General features: G+C 48.7%; 7 protein-coding genes across 7 annotated transcripts; 3 read left to right on the top strand and 4 right to left on the bottom strand.

Annotated features, from left to right (window-relative positions):
• Positions 1–501: 501 nt before the first annotated feature.
• Positions 502–3,588, top strand: N7471_002146 (NEDD4 family E3 ubiquitin-protein ligase; the record flags this gene model as incomplete). The annotated part of the gene is made up of 10 exons (XM_057274866.1): positions 502–521; positions 590–612; positions 695–733; positions 801–906; positions 975–1,108; positions 1,178–2,429; positions 2,485–2,778; positions 2,836–2,973; positions 3,031–3,426; positions 3,489–3,588. The coding sequence occupies 10 exons, from the start codon at positions 502–504 to the stop codon at positions 3,586–3,588; spliced, it is 2,502 nt and encodes an 833-aa protein (XP_057139504.1).
• A 1,287-nt stretch (positions 3,589–4,875) lies between these two features.
• N7471_002145 (uncharacterized protein) lies at positions 4,876–5,776 on the bottom strand. Its single transcript, XM_057274865.1, has 2 exons — positions 5,495–5,776; positions 4,876–5,427 (listed from the first exon to the last, which is right to left on the bottom strand). The coding sequence occupies exons 1-2, from the start codon at positions 5,611–5,613 to the stop codon at positions 5,007–5,009; spliced, it is 540 nt and encodes a 179-aa protein (XP_057139503.1). The 5' UTR covers positions 5,614–5,776; the 3' UTR covers positions 4,876–5,006.
• Positions 5,777–6,429: 653 nt separating this feature from the next.
• Positions 6,430–7,880, bottom strand: N7471_002144 (uncharacterized protein; the record flags this gene model as incomplete). Its single annotated transcript, XM_057274864.1, has 4 exons — positions 6,430–7,004; positions 7,062–7,434; positions 7,497–7,748; positions 7,803–7,880. 4 exons carry the CDS (start codon positions 7,878–7,880, stop codon positions 6,430–6,432), a joined length of 1,278 nt encoding a protein of 425 aa, XP_057139502.1.
• A 1,659-nt stretch (positions 7,881–9,539) lies between these two features.
• On the top strand, positions 9,540–11,654 carry N7471_002143 (glutamate--cysteine ligase; the record flags this gene model as incomplete). Its single annotated transcript, XM_057274863.1, has 7 exons — positions 9,540–9,550; positions 9,604–9,676; positions 9,727–9,792; positions 9,847–9,959; positions 10,014–10,124; positions 10,172–10,688; positions 10,746–11,654. The coding sequence occupies 7 exons, from the start codon at positions 9,540–9,542 to the stop codon at positions 11,652–11,654; spliced, it is 1,800 nt and encodes a 599-aa protein (XP_057139501.1).
• A 391-nt stretch (positions 11,655–12,045) lies between these two features.
• N7471_002142 (MFS transporter) lies at positions 12,046–13,537 on the bottom strand (the record flags this gene model as incomplete). The annotated part of the gene is made up of 2 exons (XM_057274862.1): positions 12,046–13,068; positions 13,127–13,537. The coding sequence occupies 2 exons, from the start codon at positions 13,535–13,537 to the stop codon at positions 12,046–12,048; spliced, it is 1,434 nt and encodes a 477-aa protein (XP_057139500.1).
• A 735-nt stretch (positions 13,538–14,272) lies between these two features.
• Positions 14,273–15,814, bottom strand: N7471_002141 (MFS transporter; the record flags this gene model as incomplete). Its single annotated transcript, XM_057274861.1, has 1 exon — positions 14,273–15,814. The coding sequence occupies one exon, from the start codon at positions 15,812–15,814 to the stop codon at positions 14,273–14,275; it is 1,542 nt and encodes a 513-aa protein (XP_057139499.1).
• Positions 15,815–16,328: 514 nt separating this feature from the next.
• Positions 16,329–17,500, top strand: N7471_002140 (FAD-dependent oxidoreductase; the record flags this gene model as incomplete). The annotated part of the gene is made up of 3 exons (XM_057274860.1): positions 16,329–16,357; positions 16,415–17,155; positions 17,206–17,500. Coding segments are annotated over 3 exons (1,065 nt in total), but the record flags the coding sequence as incomplete, so codon positions are not given.
• Positions 17,501–18,030: the final 530 nt, after the last annotated feature.

Here is an 18,030-nt window from a genome sequence, read left to right as displayed (position 1 = left end):
TATAGCTGTGATAGCTGTGATATTTCCCATACCATCCTATTAATATGTATCTAATTGCCACTCTACCCGCCCACACCCGCTGAATTTACTCTCTTACGTATGCTTAGAGAGGAAACTTGGAAGAAAAAAAAGATTATGGCATTCTAGGGCTATGCAATATTGTATAGCTTAGTAAAATAAGAGTGAAATTATAATCCAACGTTATAAATCTCCCGTGCTCAGCCCCAGGAAGTACTGACCGGGTATCTCGTACATAGTGAATACGTAGTCCGAGTACCTGCGCCATACAAACCCGGGCGCACCTAACGCCTAACCCTTCCCTTTCCTCTTCCTTCTCCTCTCTCAACACTACACACCCATCATCAAACCTGCAAATTACCAACCTATCCACTCTTTCCAGGCTTTGACCCTGGGCGAACTCGGTTTGGTCCTTCTCCCCCTCGTGAATGTGCGCGCCCGCGCTGTTCTTTGGGCGTGATTGATCGGCGCTTGTAAAGCATCATGGCGTCAAATCTCCCAGCGTAAGTTGGACCCCTCTCTGGAACTATTCCAATTTTGATCTTCAGATCATCGCTGACATGAATTGTAGCCAGCCAAATCTCCGGGTCACGAGTAAGGCTCTTATTCCGTCGAATCATCGTGGGACTCTGCGGGGTTCCGCATCCATACAAGACTAACATCTCTGGTTATATAGTTATCGCGGCTGACGGCTTGTACAAACGCGATGTCTTCCGTATGTTCTCTTCTTCAGATCGGTTGATCGAGTGCTGTGGGGTTGAACTGACCACCTCGTTTTCTAGGATTCCCCGATCCATTCGCCGTCGCTACTGTTGGAGGAGAGCAAACACATACAACTTCTGTGATCAAGAAGACTCTGAATCCCTACTGGAATGAGCCATTCGATTTGTACGTGATATCCCCCCGCTGTCGGGGAAAAGGGTGAACATTTTTAACCATGGAGTCATTCTTTACAGGAGAGTCAACGAGGACAGCATTCTTGCGATCCAGATCTTTGACCAGAAGAAATTCAAAAAGAAGGACCAGGGATTCCTTGGAGTCATCAATGTTCGCATCGGCGATGTCATTGACTTGTCGATGGGTGGTGATGGTACGTCCGAAGAACGCCGATCGCGAGTCAGAAACGTGGACTGACCTGACGGCCATGTGCCCCCCACAGAAATGCTTACTCGGGATCTGAAAAAATCGAATGATAACCTCGTGGTCCACGGAAAATTGATCATCAACCTATCGTCAAACCTTACCACCCCGCATCCGAACCAGAATGGACTCCATCGTCAACAGGCCCAGACATCGACTTCCAGTGGCCTTGTGCCCCAGGTTGCAGCAACAACACCCCAATCACAGGCTGGCCCGGGTAATATCGATACGTCCCCTGCCGCAGCATCAAGTTCATCATTGGCCCAGCGCACTCCAACCACCGGTCCACCGGCCGGCGCTCCTCCCCCGTTGAATGGAGCCCCAGCCAACCCCCCTGGACCCGGCGCCCCCTCTCGCGCCAATCTCAGCTCGTTTGAGGACAGTCAGGGTCGACTCCCCGCCGGATACGAACGGCGCGAAGACAATTTGGGACGAACATATTATGTGGACCATAATACGCGCACCACGACCTGGTCACGGCCAGCGGCCAACTACAACGAGCATGCCCAGCGTTCGCAGCGCGAAGCCAACATGCAGCTCGAACGTCGAGCCCACCAGAGCCGAATGCTTCCAGAAGATCGAACTGGCGCCAATTCACCCAACCTGCCAGATGCCCAGCAGATACCTACACCACCACCCGGGCCTAACGCAGGGACCTCTCTCGCAACTGGAGCCCCAGCCGGGTCCAACGCCGCCGCGATCTCCATGATGGCGACGGGAGCCACCACTGCAGGCACAGGGGAGCTTCCACCAGGCTGGGAACGACGAGTGACACCCGAGGGACGTCCCTACTTCGTGGACCACAACACGCGCACGACGACATGGGTCGATCCTCGTCGGCAGCAGTATATCCGCATGTATGGCCAGGGACAGACCACAGGTGGCGCGAACAACACCACCATTCAACAGCAGCCCGTATCCCAATTGGGTCCTCTTCCCAGCGGCTGGGAAATGCGTCTTACCAACACTGCTCGAGTATATTTCGTCGACCACAACACCAAGACGACTACCTGGGATGATCCGCGACTCCCCTCCTCTCTGGATCAGGGCGTGCCACAGTATAAGCGTGACTTCCGCCGCAAGCTGATCTACTTCCGGTCCCAACCCGCTTTGCGCATTATGTCCGGACAGTGCCACGTTAAAGTCCGCCGTAATAACATCTTTGAGGATTCATATGCCGAGATTATGCGCCAGAGCGCATCCGATCTTAAGAAGCGCCTAATGATCAAGTTCGATGGCGAAGATGGTCTTGATTACGGTGGTCTTTCACGGTATGTTCTGTTCTCCTTTTCTCCAGTCTTGGTCAAAACTTGCTAACTCTCTCAGTGAATTCTTCTTCCTCCTCTCTCACGAAATGTTCAATCCTTTCTACTGTCTCTTTGAATACTCTGCCCACGATAATTATACCTTGCAGATTAATCCCCACTCGGGCGTGAACCCCGAGCATCTCAATTACTTCAAGTTCATCGGCCGAGTGGTTGGTCTGGCTATCTTCCACCGTCGCTTCCTGGATTCCTTCTTCATTGGAGCTTTCTACAAGATGATGTTGCGGAAGAAGGTCAGTCTTCAAGATATGGAAGGTGTGGATGAGGATCTGCACCGCAATTTGGCATGGACACTGTAAGTTTGATACATGCAATCTCATTTTGAGGAATAATCACACTAACACCATGGTAGGGATAATGACATTGACGGAATTGTGGAACTCACATTTTCGGTTGACGATGAGAAGTTTGGCGAGCGTCGCACTATTGATTTGATACCCGGTGGCCGGGATATTACCGTCACCAACGAGAACAAGCCACAGTACATTGAGTGAGTGGAACCGGCTCGGCCTCCAGCCTAATGAAACCCTGCTAATCAATATCGTAGGTTGGTTACGGAATGGAAGATTATGAAGCGAGTCGAGGAGCAGTTCGACGCCTTTATGTCCGGCTTCAACGAGCTTATCCCACCCGATCTCGTCAACGTCTTCGACGAGCGCGAACTCGAGTTGCTCATTGGTGGTATCGCCGACATCGACGTCGAGGACTGGAAGAAGCACACCGACTACCGCGGCTACCAGGAGCAGGACGAGGTTATCCAGAACTTCTGGAAGATCGTCCGCACCTGGGATGCCGAGCAGAAGTCTCGTCTTCTCCAGTTCACTACTGGTACCTCACGTATCCCTGTCAACGGATTTAAGGATCTGCAGGGATCTGATGGTCCCAGACGGTTTACCATTGAGAAGTCTGGTGATCCTGCTGCGCTGCCCAAGTCGCATACTTGGTATGTATTCGATGCTGGTTCTTCTATCTGGTGTATCATAGCTAACCTTTTCGCCAACACAGCTTCAACCGTCTTGATCTCCCTCCTTACAAGACCCACGATGCCCTCGAGCACAAAATGTCTATCGCGGTGGAGGAAACGCTTGGCTTTGGACAAGAATAGAGAGTCTGTTGCTGTTACCTCTACTCTGCCTCTACTGTACCTGGATCTCTCTCCCTCTTCACCTCTTGCAGCAGCGTGCAATGCAGGATTTATTCCCTCTCCTGTTCTGGATTCTTGGTGTTCTTTGTTAAATGTAACCCACTACTCACGAAGCTCTCGTTTTTTTTTACAAGCCAACCAAACCAACTTTCAATATCTGATTTTCTGGATCACTGGTTAGGATATAGGATCTAGGGCTGGAACATTAGGGAGGTTAAGTCCATTCCGTTCCTCTTCTTGTCCTTTTTCTTGTTCTCCTTCTCCATCTCTTCATGTTGGAAAGGGAACCCAGTTCTCACCTTGCCTTTTCCGTCTGTTTACATCTCCCTCGAACTGGCTATACATACCCATCCTGGATCTTCCCACACTCGTTCTGTATTCAATATTCTACGTAGCAAAAAAAAAAAGAAATCATCAGACTTCCTCCATCGAGATCCTTCACTTGCTTTTCTCTTTGTTATACTGCTAAACCACAGCAACTTCTTCATAATATTGACTGATTTGGGCCATCCGTTCTGACCTTGCTTTACTCGCATTTCTGTTGCTTTGTTTTGTATGACCCATTTTACGATCGATGGTCTACTAGGTTGTAGCGTTTAATGCCATAGCGTCGCTTATTGTAAAGAGGATTAGAAGAGCCTGATACCTTGATCACAATGCATGGACTAATTTGGAAGAATATCCAGCCTATTTTATCCCAAAAAGGTCACCTAGTTAGTATAAGAATCACCATTAGGATGCCTTCCTTGAAATGTTGGACGGCATGGAGCCTAGCAGTATACTGCTCTACAGCGCCACTACCGTTAGTGGAGGCTAATATAGCAGTACTGCTAGGTTCCATACCGTCCAACATTTCCCCTTTTTTCGCTTCTTGTTTGTAGGCTACCGTTCGTTTCGCGATCGTTATATTGTTTTTATACCGTGGACATACTTGTTTTTGGTCTCAGGCCTCATACGCGGTTCCGCACCATGGGGGGATCATCTACGTAGTTCCTCTTCTCCTTTTTCTCTCGTCCCCACCGCTCTATATGAATCACACACAGTCTTTCTTTCTCTTCTTTTGAAACCTTTACTAGTGTAGGAATCCCTAGAATATTATGTGGACTCTTATTATGCTACTGTCAACTGTTAGAACCCAATAATCCATAACCTAGCTTCTAACAACAATCCCATCTCTCAACAAACCAAAAACGGCACTAGGAGCTAGGCTGGAGTTCTACCTAGGTAGCCCTACTGGAGTGTTAATGTATTGATTCCTAAGTTATTGATTCCTAAGGCATTGATTCCTAATCACTGTACTTTGAGGTGGTCGTCTTGATATAGTAACACACACACCCACACACACATAGACAGTATCATGTCTCCGAGGTCGTCGAGAATTAAAGATTCAAACCAGCAGCAACAAGTGACAGTCCAACAAGCAGGGAAATTTGCACTCCAATTGCTCCAGCACCGCCTTCATCTCCAGAACTCGTAGAGGCACTGGCGGAGGCGCTCGCGGAGGCGCTACCCGTCTCGGCCGGTCCATCACAGTGCCAGTGATCGCCATGCGGCTCGCAACCACTAGACTCGGTAGGGCTAGGCATTGTGGGAGAAGCACTCACGGTGGCGCTCGAGGAGGCACCAGCCGTCTCGGCCGGTCCATCGCAGTGCCAGTGGTCGCCATGTGGCTCGCAACCAACAGACTCGGTTGGACTAGGCAATGTGGGAGAAGCATCCGCAGAGGTGGTGCTCACTTCGACCTCGCTTGCCCTCGATGTACCTGAGGAGACAGCTGTTGAGGCTGGACCATCACAGTGCCTGTATAGAAGAGTGTTACTAAACACCTTCGAGTGATAGAGAGGGCATACGACCGCATAGAACATACCAATGGTCTCCGTGTGGCTCACAGCCGACTGAAGCAGTAGGAGATGGACCTGGATCCTCAGTCGAGACTGCGGATGAAACCGAAGTCATGAGTGCAATGAAAAAGATAGATAATCTCATTTTGGCGAGGTGATTTGAGAACTGTACACAGTATAAACCACGATGGCAGATGTTTCAAAATCAGGGATCCGCCGCACAGGATCCGGACCCTTTATACCTGACACTCCGCTGAAATAGTATAGTAGGGTTTGCGAGGCCAAGAAAAGAGGAAGTCTTGGTGCCCCAAAGGTTCTCACCTTGGCGGCGGGGGCTGTCTCATTGTATGGGGCAATTTATGTACTGGCCTTCGACTGGATGGTCGTATGTGGGTAAGAATATTTATTAATGAGCGCTGTGCTTTTCTTGGATATATCATTGGCTATCTTGGGCCATCTCTAGGTCCGAGAAAACAGTCCCTGCCGATCCCAACTTGCCAAGGGAGTGTTGATGCTTTATTGTCCGAGGAGCGATACGATACCCTCTTTGTGTAAATTTCGAGCCAGGGAGAAAAATAAGTTCTTCTCCGCTCGCCTAGCATAGCTAGCCTTTACTATCAGGCCATATTGTTGAGCCACGGTCCCGGAACCACGGGAAACTTGTAACCGAGACGCTGACTGCGCTAGCTAGCCAATGCGGGCCAGAGGAAAAGAGGCGTCATTATGTTGGCTGTGGGAAAGGAATTGCCATCTGTTGGTTAAATCACGTGGGCATTCTATGAGATATTGTGTTTTCCCATCAAAGACGCAGGTGGCTGATGACTCGTAGCCCTATCCCGTCTCATGTCTCCCGTTCTTGAACTACTAAGTTGCATCCAGATGATATTTTAGTAATAAACAGCTACTTGGCTTGAGTTCTATTAGGAGCTAGCAAAATATGCAAATGGACTTTGTTCTTGTTTTAGCGCTTAACAGCCTCCCAATACTGTGCCTGATATGCATTCTTATTCAACCCACGCCCGTTTCGACCATATGCCACCTCCAACCCTCGCACTCGCAAGTCAGGCACTGTGATATTTCCAACTGCGGGATCTGTCTCCTGGAACCCAAAGCCCATGCTCTCACTTACTGCCACAATCTCGTCCAGTGATAACTGCACAAATGGCGCGGTGCCATACAATAAAGGACCTAGGTTCACCCAACGGCCGCCAGGACGAAGTAATCTGTGGATAATCTCGAGGTATGTGACTAGGTTCCGCGCGGTATCGATAAAAAACAAGGTCACGATTATATCATATTGGCCTGTGTGTTCTGCAAATACCGTAGTGAAATCTCCCTCTATGAGCAAGACAGATGATGGCTGAATAACTTGGTTTGGAAACCTAACGGAGCGCTGGAGATCATCGGTAGTGGCATGATGAGACCACCAGTCGATGTACGGGTGAAATGATACACTGTTGGGAACGGAGCGACTGGATACATAACGGTATGCCAGATTCATGTATGTTGACCATTCATTCATAGTGACCTCAAAGCCTAACACCTCTTTGATTAACCAATGAAAGTTTCCCTAATAGGAAACCATGTACTCACCTCCGAGATTGTCAACCTCATGCGCCAGTCTTCCCAATCCCGACCCAGGCAAAAGCACTCGCAAGGGTCTATCGTTCGTCCGTAGCGTCTGGGCGAGTGATTTCAAAATAGATCCAAAGGACTGTTCACGCTCTTCATGGCCCTCATCTGCCCAGTCACGCACAAAATGCTTCATCCCCTGAGAGACGCTAGTCTTATCAGCCGACCGCTGCTGGCTCTCGTTTTCCTTGATGAATTCGTCTAGCTCAGATTGACTGATATTGTAGAACCAAAGGCCGTGATCAACAATAGACCTGGCAAGTTCATTGTTGGTCTCGATCAGATGTTCCATTGTGTTGAGTTTACGTGTGTAGTGGATGGTTGATTCGAGCAACTAGGCCAGTCAGTCAAACCTGCTTATTGCCCGCAAAAAGAAAGAAAGAAGAAATATCATACCGTTCTCTGCCGCTTGGGGACATTTTTATAAAGATTCCTCCATCGGGTCACCTCAGCTAGGTTTTTGTCTTTGTGGCAGGTATATCCATACAAGGCAGTTAACAATCGATGTCGAGGGTGGGTAGAGTCCCATTTTCCATTAGATCTCTGAAGATTCTGCAGTAGACGCGTGTGTTCTTCATTGTGTGTGGACAATGGCACTGGGTAGTGAAATGTAGTCGGATTGTAAACTTCAACTTCATGGGAGATGTCCTATGGGACGTTAGTCCGGAGTAGATAATGTCAGTTTCAAGCTATTGATTTCACCTTCATCCACGGCGAGAGATGAATGGCAAATCCCGCCCATGCCACACAAGTAAATATGAGAAATGCCTCACGCAGCATGCTGTCGGAATTGGAGAATTAAAAAGGAGCGATTGGATGGAAAATATATCGCTCAGTAAACCCTTATGTGAGTGACTGCCAAGCCTTGCCCAGCCCTACACTATCAAGGTCCTCGATGCCAAGAAACTATTCAGGTTCCCGGGAGACATGGCGCAAAAGCATGAAGGCATTTGCGGAACAAAAGACATACAACGGCGTGGGTGGATGGTCCGATGCGTTCTCGGGTGATGGGATGAGACACCATCTGCCAACCGGTCCCTTTCCAAATTCATTATTGAGGCGACAGCTATTGAAACCCTTTTGGGTCGGTTTAAGCTGTGATTTGAAGCTTGCGAAAATTTACTAGAGACTGCTGTACCGAGGTCCAAGCGCAAATCAAGTGGTGCTCGCGATATTCAAGCTGAGACGAAACCTAAAATAATCGTGCCAGGTCCACCAACACCACCACCCGGTGTTGGATTAGGTATCTTTTTTATGGCGACTCAATACTAAAGGTATTTAAATACAACATAGTCATCGCCTCAATTTTCTTAACTCTCAAGCTAGTTAGGGGAAATATAGGAAGACCTATATAGTGCAAAGGAAATCTTAATTACTTGGTATCAACCTTAGTAATACTTATCGAGTATACTTGATGCAAAAGAATAGCTAAGCTTTTACATACAATATTTATATGTGGTGTTTTTTAAGATGTTCTTTACACCTCTATATCAAATATTTAGAATTAATCTTAGTAGTAGATCGATTAAAAATTATTTGTGTCAAGATTTGAGGCTTTTACTTTTCCTTAAGCTAGTTTGAGCGTTGAGAAAAATCGATGTTATGCATATGTTGTGTTTATGTACCTTTTGTAGGGAATTGTCATACAAAAGGTACCTAATACTTCCAATTTGCTATTCGGTGCAGACATACGAGATTTGGAGGGAGTTGGAGCCCGTAAACTAGGCCAGAGTGCGTGTCTAGTGATGATAGGAAACGAAAACGCGGTATCGCAGCATCAAGGGTACAAAATAGATTCCACGTCTCAATCACTTCTTGGCTAATGCATATAGTCTCGTCAGCGAGAATCTCCGTGCTACGCACTTCTGTGTCCACTTTTTGCAAGCCTGCAAGGTATCAGGTGCATACAGCGTCGCGTGATCTTCTATATTCGTCAGCCTCCACGCTTCTCAATACTAAACCCCATCCCTCGTTGCGATGTGATAATCATGCCAAGCCCACCAACACCTACCAAGTATTGGTAGACCCATTCACTAGGATCCATATGAATATATCTTCACCATTCAATCGATGAGATTTGACAACGTCCTTGAAAAGATTCCGGGTTGGTTCCCCCTTGCATCCCTATAACGTGCCGTGCCGCGTCATATAGCGGCGTCATGGGAAGGTTAGGGCTAGGAACATGACTCTGCCAAGCATGTTTTCCTGAGCTGAAACGTATGTACGTGGATTGGATAGAGAAAATTGAAGAGCATTCCGCGAACTTAAACGGGTGATCGCCCGGTGGTCTGTAGATCAGCACAAAGACCCTTGAAAGTGACGTCGTGGTAAATCGGACTAGTTATAAACAACCTTAGATCTCTTGTACATCGTAGTTCAGCACCTTATCCAATCTTTACTTTGAAAAGCTCTTTAGCTTTATCTCGAAATCATATCAATATGGGTATTCCGTACGTACATGTACTCATAATTCCACACAATCGCGATTTCTAACCCTGCATAGCGTGGAAGGACCGTCGATAGGCTGGCCAGAGACTGAACAGGCTGCACCAAATATTCAGAGATGGGCAACTGAGGTTGGTCTTCTTTCGTTTTGCCGCTTGCTCGTTGCTGATGTGTGTGGTAGCAACTGCTGTGCCTTTGGCGTAAACAACGGTATCGCAGTGACAATGTTGCTTCGTGGGGTGATGAGGTATTTATCGACCTAAACCGTGGAAAAAGAAAACCGAGCTAATCCATTGCAAAGATTGAATACAACCTGGTTGATTTGAACGCAGGCGCTGAGCGGGCGACATTGCTATTAGACCAGGAGAAGGTAATTCGTCAATGGGAAGAAAGCCCCGCCAGCAAGGAAGAACCGTCAGTATATCCCATCCCAATCATGAAGGTATCATCATCTAACACCCCAAACAGGGTTGTTCTCCAATGGGAATGGGCCAAGTATGTGGTCGAGACAACTCCCGCAAAGCCATACACTGGTGGTATCGAGGATCTCCTAAGCGTCGAGCAAAATATGAAGACAAGGCAAGTAATTCTTAGTTGTTCAAGAATCAACAACTAACCCCAACCAGACGAGAAGTCATCAATCGCTCTCTTTCGCCAAACCAGCACACCATGTCACTATCCTTCTTTCCCCGTGCTGGAGTGGATGACCAATGGACAACTCCCCAAGGTCGAACCCAGACAAATCACTCCGTATGCTCTCTTCCGCGGTACAGAATCCTCCCGGAGAATGTCCACAGCCGCAGACAAAGTCACAAGAAGACACATTTTCCGGTCTACCAAGACATCGAGACGCCGAATACATTCCACGATATCTTACCATCGGGAGAGGAAGTCCAAAACCACCTCTGCTTAGATGACCTCGAGGTCGGAATTGGCTGTTGCAGTCTCCAAACAACCTTCCAAGCACCAAACGAAACAGAAGCCCGGTGGCTACACGACCAGCTGATACCCCTTGCACCAATATTCCTCGCCATGACTGCCGCAGTCCCAATCTGGAAGGGATACCTGGTCGACACCGATATCCGCTGGCAGCGATTCGGAGACCTAACAGACGACCGTCGACCAGAAGAGATGGAAACCACCGTATGTGAAACCTCCCAACAAAAGCAAAACAAAACAAAAACTAACAACCCTCCACAGCCTCCACGCTGGACCTGGAACCGCACATATATCTCCGAGGAAAAACCCGCCGGTCTCGAGGGCGACTCAACAATCCAACCAATGAACCCAGCAATCAAGCAACGCCTGCTAGACGGTGGCATGGACGATTCTCTCGCAACGCATTTCGCCTCCATCCTCTCGCGCGACCCGCTCATCCTAACCGAAGAAGATACGCACCATCTCAACACCTCAAACACAAAGCTCTTCGAGCTCCTCCAGAGCTGCGTCTGGCACGCAGTCCGCTTCAAGCTCCCTACCACAGACTCGGGACCCGGGTGGTGTGTTGAGTTCCGAACAATGGAGTCCCAGCTCACGGATAAGGCGAATGCGGCCTTTGCCATCTTTGCCTTTCTGCTTTCCAGAGCAATTGTCACTATGCATTTGAACTTCTATATTCCCATCGACAAGGTTGGTGAGTCGATGGAGTTTGCGAAGGAACGGGATGCTGTTCGTGAGGGGAAGATGTGGTTCCGGAGGTCTGGGTGGTTAGCGGGAACGCACTCGCTTGGAGGAGTCAAGTCCATGTGTAAGGACAAGGCTCATCAACAGTTGAATGGGGAGGTGCAGGGCAAGGGAGAGGAATTTGCGCTCATGACTGCTGATGAGATCTTCAATGGCGAGTCTGAGCCGAATGGGTTCCCTGGGTTGGTTGCTATTGTTCGGTATTACCTGAATCAGAGCAAGATGCCGTCGGCGGAGCAGGAGAAGATTGCTCCATATTTGGAGTTGATTAGTGAGAGGGCGAGTGGTGAGAATCCTACGCCGGCGACTTGGATGAGGGAGTTTGTGCGCTCGCATGAGGATTATCAGCAGGATAGCTATGTTGGCGAGAGGGTGTGCTATGATATGATGAAGGAGATTGTGCGGATGAACGAGGATGGGGAATGAATATAGGATGTTTATTGAGATCTACTTTATAGTGAATAATTATGCTACTTATTGGATTTAAAATATGAAATTGCCTATAGCTCTCTACATCGGCCACTTGAATAGGGGAGCTTATACGCTCGCACGAGGATTATCGGCAGGATACTAATGTTAGTGAGAGAGAGGGTGTGCTATATTATTATAAGGGAGATTGAGAATGAGGACATATAAAATATCTATTAAGATCTACTTTATGATGAACATCAAGCTACTTATCTCGTCTAATCTTCAAAGTTGCTCACAGCTCTCAGTCTCTCTCCATACCTCCATAAGATGAAAGGAATAGATGGGGAATAGATGTGGGCATATAGAATATTTATTAAAATTTACTATATAGTGAATATCAAACTACTTATTTGAGTTGATCCGCAAAATTGCTCAAAACTCTCAGTCTCTCTCCATACTTCCACAAGATGAAAGGAATAGGACATCCAATCACCAAAGCCAAAAACGCCAACAGGCTGTTCCCCCATCCATATCCAAGTTTCTCATACATCACCGGGCTGAACAACGGGAACCCAAAGCCCGTGAATCCTCGCACAATATAGACAGCCCCATTGGCACTGGCAGCATAGACAGGGAATGTATCTAGCAGATACTGACTGCAACACTGGAAGATGATAGTCGCCCCCATGAGTGGAAGTGCAATACCAATGTCTGGCACAATCCAATGAGTCTGGTACTCAGCACTCCAGCCGTAAATCAGCAATCCAATAGGGACGAGCAACGAGGCCGGCACCATAATCGGCAGCCGGAACTCAGGCTTCCCTACGCCATTGTTCTTGGCTACTTGGTACCGATACACTCGGTCGGTCAGAAAAGCACAGATCTGAGCCCCGACGGCGTAGCCAATGCACGGCGCAATGTAGTTGAGGCTACCGGTGCTGACGTCCATTTTATAACGCGTCGTCCAGAGATCAGAGAAGCTGGAAAGAAGGAGGTAGACAATTCCATAAAGATAACCAGAGTAGCAAGCCAGCGCTTGGATAATTGGCTGCGTGCAGAGGAAGTACAGGGACCGGGAAATGGTGCGTCGGTACAGCTGGCCGACTGTCTCATCTTTTTCAAAGGGGGTCTTCCAGACACGGCCATCGTCTTTGCCCTGTCTGCTGGCTTCGGCGATTAGAGTCGCCTTCTTGCGCAGCAGCAGAACAGGTGCGTACGTCTCTCGCGCAACGATGAAACATAGCACCAGAAAGGCGCCCGTGGCTAGGGAGGTGGACCAGAAAGCCCACCGCCAGGTGGTATAGTCTGCGATGAACCCGCCGACAATGGGACCAAGACATGATCCCAGCACTGGGCCGAGACTGATTAGAGCGATGGGCAGGCCGCGCTCTTCTTTGCGAAATACATCACCCACCATACTGGACCCAACCTGGTAGATTGTTAGTTTCGGGCTAGACTTGTCTTTCAAAGGCAGAACCAGAACTCACGGCTAGTGATGCACTCGCTCCTGTTCCACTCAATAGTCGGAATATCAATAGCTGGGTCATGCTTGTGCTGAACCCGGCGCCGAGGTTGAAGGCTAGGTAGAACAGACTCCCAACCTGCAGCACCGGCCATCGGCCGTAGAGTTCACTGAACGGGCCGAGTAAGATGGGTCCCATGGAGTACATGAGCAGGAACAGTGATAGTGCCAATGGGCCTGTGATAGAGGAGGTTGTGTGGAATTCTTCCGCAATTGCATTGACTGTTGGTGTTGTGATTGTCGATGATAAGGGCATGAGGAACAGCGGGATTGCGATGGTCCCCATGAGGGTCCATTTCCGCGTTGCGGGCCAATCTTGAGGGTGGTCACCGTCGAAGTCTACCACTATTACTTTCTCGTCGGAGATCGTCGACATTGTGGCTTTTGGCGTTATAGTGCTGGCGTATAGGATGTGCCGAGTGAACTGGACTGGTACGGGTGAGATTGGATGAAGTGAATACGGAAAATTATAACAATGGCACTGTCATCCGGATTCCTTGCCCCTGCATTCTGTAAAAGACATTGTTTGGCGTTTTTGAAGTTCGTAGATCGTCATGATCGACGATGATCGGCGTGGGTGACGAGGATCTATAAAAGAGTCGTAAGCTCAGGTGAGGATGTGCCCGCTTCAAGGGGGTTTATTTGTGAATGACCCACGATAGATTGAGTCTTCCAGCAAGGATCTGAACTTGTGATTATCCTGATGAAACCAAAGAATGAAATGAACGAATCCAAATATGAAGAAACCATACAAAGCCGTAGACAGACATGTTTACTCCTTGCACCTCTCATACAAATCTACAAGCCGAGGAATAAATATTAAACGGAAAGTCCTGAATAAATGGGTGTATTGATGAGTGATATGATGCAGAAATGAAATCCAAAAATGAAAATGTACTCAGTTATAAGCAATATTTTCAATCAAATATGATCCCGTCCACTTTTTCTTATTGACATAGGCCCATGTAAGATACAGCAGTTAAGCTTACCACATGAAAAAGCTTTCGGATATAAGTGCAAATTTTATGTATCCCAGGCCAATAAAGCGGCTCTCTTCCAAAATGTGCGCTGGGCCAGTCTTGATCGTGCTTTGAATCAGCCAATCGGAACTTCATCCCCTCGTTTGGCTGTTCTGGCGCTTGCCGACGGCCTTGGGCTCCGGCAGATATTTTGTTGTAAACGATAAGCCCGAAGAAAGTATGAGCATGAGTATCCAGATGGCATGGCCCCCAGCCAGCTGTGTCCTCGCCCCCAGAGCGAAGAGGGTAGTGAAGAAAGCAGGGCAGAAGGCTCTCAGAGCGCATATACCAGTCATAGCCAGCGCATTTAGCGTGCCTAGTACCTTCGGCGAGGGCGCGACGTCGTTCAAGACGAGCTGGATCGCCGTGAAGCTCATGCTAACTCCGCAGCCGATCACCAGCCCGATTGGCAAGACAATCCAAAAGGCTTTAACCGATCCGTCTGTGCCCATCCGCAGAAGTACATTGCCAAGAGGGCAGGATAAGAAGAATAACGGATAGACAAGAGCGCAGAGATATATCACTCTATTCGACCCTATTTTCTTCTGCAATGGGGGGAACACTAGGAGGAGCCATGCAGCTTGTGCGGCACCATTTAGACCCATCATCAACGAAATTTGCAGAGCCGTGAAGTCATACCCTCCGAGGTATACTGGAGTGAACCAAAAGACAGGAATGATCGCCGTGTAAGCGAAGGCGAGGACCATGAGATACCCATACGTGTATAGGACCATACCAACCCCTGGCGATTTGAGAAGCTGCCATGTCGATAGGTCACCGCTCTGGGTCGGCGCATCAGATGCCGCCTCCTCGCTATCATGGCCCGCTGTAACCGGCTCCTTCTTCAGCGTTTCTTCAATGAAGCAGGCGTTGGACACGGCAGCTGTGGCTCCGATCAACCCCACCACCAAGCTCGAGAGCGCGTAAGGATATTTCTCAAAGAATCCGGAAGCCTCGAAAACACCAGGGTATAGTCGTACTGGGTCAGCAAGTGCACCGCCCAATACAGGCCCGAGGAAAAGGCCCAAGTTCCCACTGAAAGCGAACCAGCTGAACGCCCGGGCCTGTGTACTAGGCGTGCTGTGCTCAGCCACCATAGTACGGATGGTTACGGTGGTTCCAGCAAAGACGCCAGCAATACACCTAAACACGATCATCTGTGGTATGGTCTTTGCAAAGCCAAAGAGGCCTGTTGCCACGGCCACGCCGAACAAGGACGAGACCAGGACGGGCTTGCGGCCGAGGCGGTCGGCTGCTCGGCCCCAGAATATCATGACAATGGCCTGTGTCAGGGAGAACATAGACTCGATGAGTCCACTGTAGAAGCCGATGTCCGAGTCTGCCACGGCTCCGTTGTCCTGCACCATCTGGCTGACATAGGGGAAGATGGAGAAGAATGCCAGGGGCTCAACTACGCGTGCATAGCAGAGCAACAGGATCTGGAACTTGGGCAAGGGCTTTTTCTCGTCGTCATTGTCATCATCTGACCCTGGCGAACTGTCCAGCGTGTCTGGTGCGGGCACGTCAGCATACTTGATCTTGCTGGACCCTAGGAGAGCTGTAGTCTCATCTACATGATCGCTTTCCTCGTGTACGGCGTCAGGCTGTCTGACTGTCCCTGTGATTGCGACCATATCTGGACGTGGGAGCTGTGAGGGGAAGAGGTGGATTTGGGGTTGAATGGCGAATCCAGTCAGATCCACACCGCTTTCACGTCGCGCTTAACGCGTGAATGATAGAAGTTACAGACTGAATCTGTTGCAATGGCCATCCTTTAGAGGGATCATTGTAAATTCCTTTCTCGCATTCTATATGTGCTTTTTAAACTATGTCACACAGCTCCTGGGCCAAAGCCACCATTACACGGACCATAACAAAACCCCGTATACTTAATGCAACAATGCCTACTCCGTACATGTAGGTAGTTTACTATCCAAGTTCACTCGCTATTTCCACTAGCTCTGCTTTGATTACCACTCAGCAGCCACAATTTCCCAGTATGACTGTTCGGTGTGATTTCCCCGTGTCAGAAGAATCCAGATGACTCACTTCACGGTCAACCCGACAATTGAACAATTATAACTCAGATTCAGATTCATAAAACTATTATAGCTTGGAACTACGGATTATGGACAAAGAACAATCAACATGAGTCAAGTCCATGTTATCATCGTCGGGTGAGAGCCACTTGAAGTCTACCCTCTTTTTTCTGTCTATTAACGGCAATTCAACAGGGCCGGCGTCATCGGTCTCAGCATCGCAGTCAAATTATCCAAATACCGGAAAGTCACCGTCGTCGCGAGAGAGTTACCGGGAGATGTTGGCATTGACTACGCCTCCCCATGGGCAGGGGCACATTTCCGCCCCACCCCCGCAAAAACAGACGAGGAACGAAGAGAACAGGCTTACATGCGACAAACCTATCAAGAATTCGAGGAGATCGCGAAAAACCACCCGGAGGCGGGCGTGGATTTCATTACAGCAGTCGAATATTTCGATACCGCCGACGCGACCTCGTTCCTAGCAGAAGAAAATGGCTACACCACATGGCCGGAATTTCGTATTCTCGACCCTACGCAATTACCCCCTCAACATCCATCTATCCAGCTAGGCGTCACCTACCGTAGCTGGGTGCTGAACTCGCCTGTTTATCTGAAGTGGTTACAGACACGGGCAGAGGCGCAAGGAACTCGGTTCATTCGAGCTACTTTGACGGACCTCGAACAGGTTGTATCTGTCTATCGGGAAAATAAATCCCGAGATGAGAGCGATCACGTTACGGCTGTGGTCGATGCAAGTGGGAGGGGATTTAATGATCCCAACTCTTTCCCCTCCCGGGGTCAGTTCATTATCGTCTCGAATCACTGTGATAAAACTATCAGTCATCACTGGGGTGATGGTTCCTCTACGGTCATTATACCCCGACCTCTAGGTGGTGGGACCGTCATTGGCGGGACGAAGGAGCCTAATAACTGGTATGGTTCGAGGTATTTTCCGAGATTGGAGTGACGCTAACATTCGTCAGGTCTGAGGACATTGACGATGCTTCAACTGAAGCCATCCTGAAGAGGGTGAGAGACCTATGTCCCGAGATGATCGACGGGCAGGCAGATGAACTAGCTTCGACGAATGGGTTTGATATAAAGCAAGTCTACGTTGCTCGGCGCCCAATGAGACGTGGAGGACTCCATTTTGTCATGAAGCAATTGGTGGGCCATCCTGGTCTTCCCCTGATCGCTTGTTACGGTGCTGGAGCAAACGGGTACAAAATTAGCTGGGGATTGGCAGCTGAATTTGACTGGGTCTTCCCCCCCCCAAAGAGTATAGATCCTGCGCATAATGAAGCAGATGCCTGCAAGAATACTTGGCCGCTTCAATGTTATCAATGTCCAGTTCGCTGAATGGATATATTAAGGGAGGCGTATGGTCTCAATCTTTAGTCTTATAATTATTAAATTACCATTTGAATTTTGGAATATTCCTTGAAAATGTTTTCATCGATTAGCATCACCCGTAGGGTGTTGGGTTACTTGGAAGGATCGGGTACCTAAAACAATCTATCGACCTCGGCACTCTTGCTTATTCAGGTTACTGTATTGCATTGCATCTAAATGGTCACCCTTCTTATCAGGGCCTGCATTAGGGCCAAGATGCTAACTCTGCTTAAGTGGACCTGACCCAGGAAGCCTTAGCGAGATTAATAGCAAATAATTCAATCGAAAGTCAATTCACCCTGATAATTCCCGTGGTCTACACTATAAAGTTGGCGAATAAAGATGGCGAATATCAAAAGGATTTGGGCAGAGGCTAGGGTCTGCGTAGAATAGAAACATGTGATTAATAAAAGTTG

The sequence above is a fragment of the Penicillium samsonianum genome, assembly GCF_028829775.1.
Source record: "Penicillium samsonianum strain IBT 33392 chromosome Unknown utg000002l_segment0_segment0, whole genome shotgun sequence".
Classification (NCBI taxonomy): domain Eukaryota; kingdom Fungi; phylum Ascomycota; class Eurotiomycetes; order Eurotiales; family Aspergillaceae; genus Penicillium; species Penicillium samsonianum.
The sequence above is the reverse complement of the archived record's forward strand: the minus strand, read 5'-3'. Positions and strand labels throughout refer to the sequence as shown.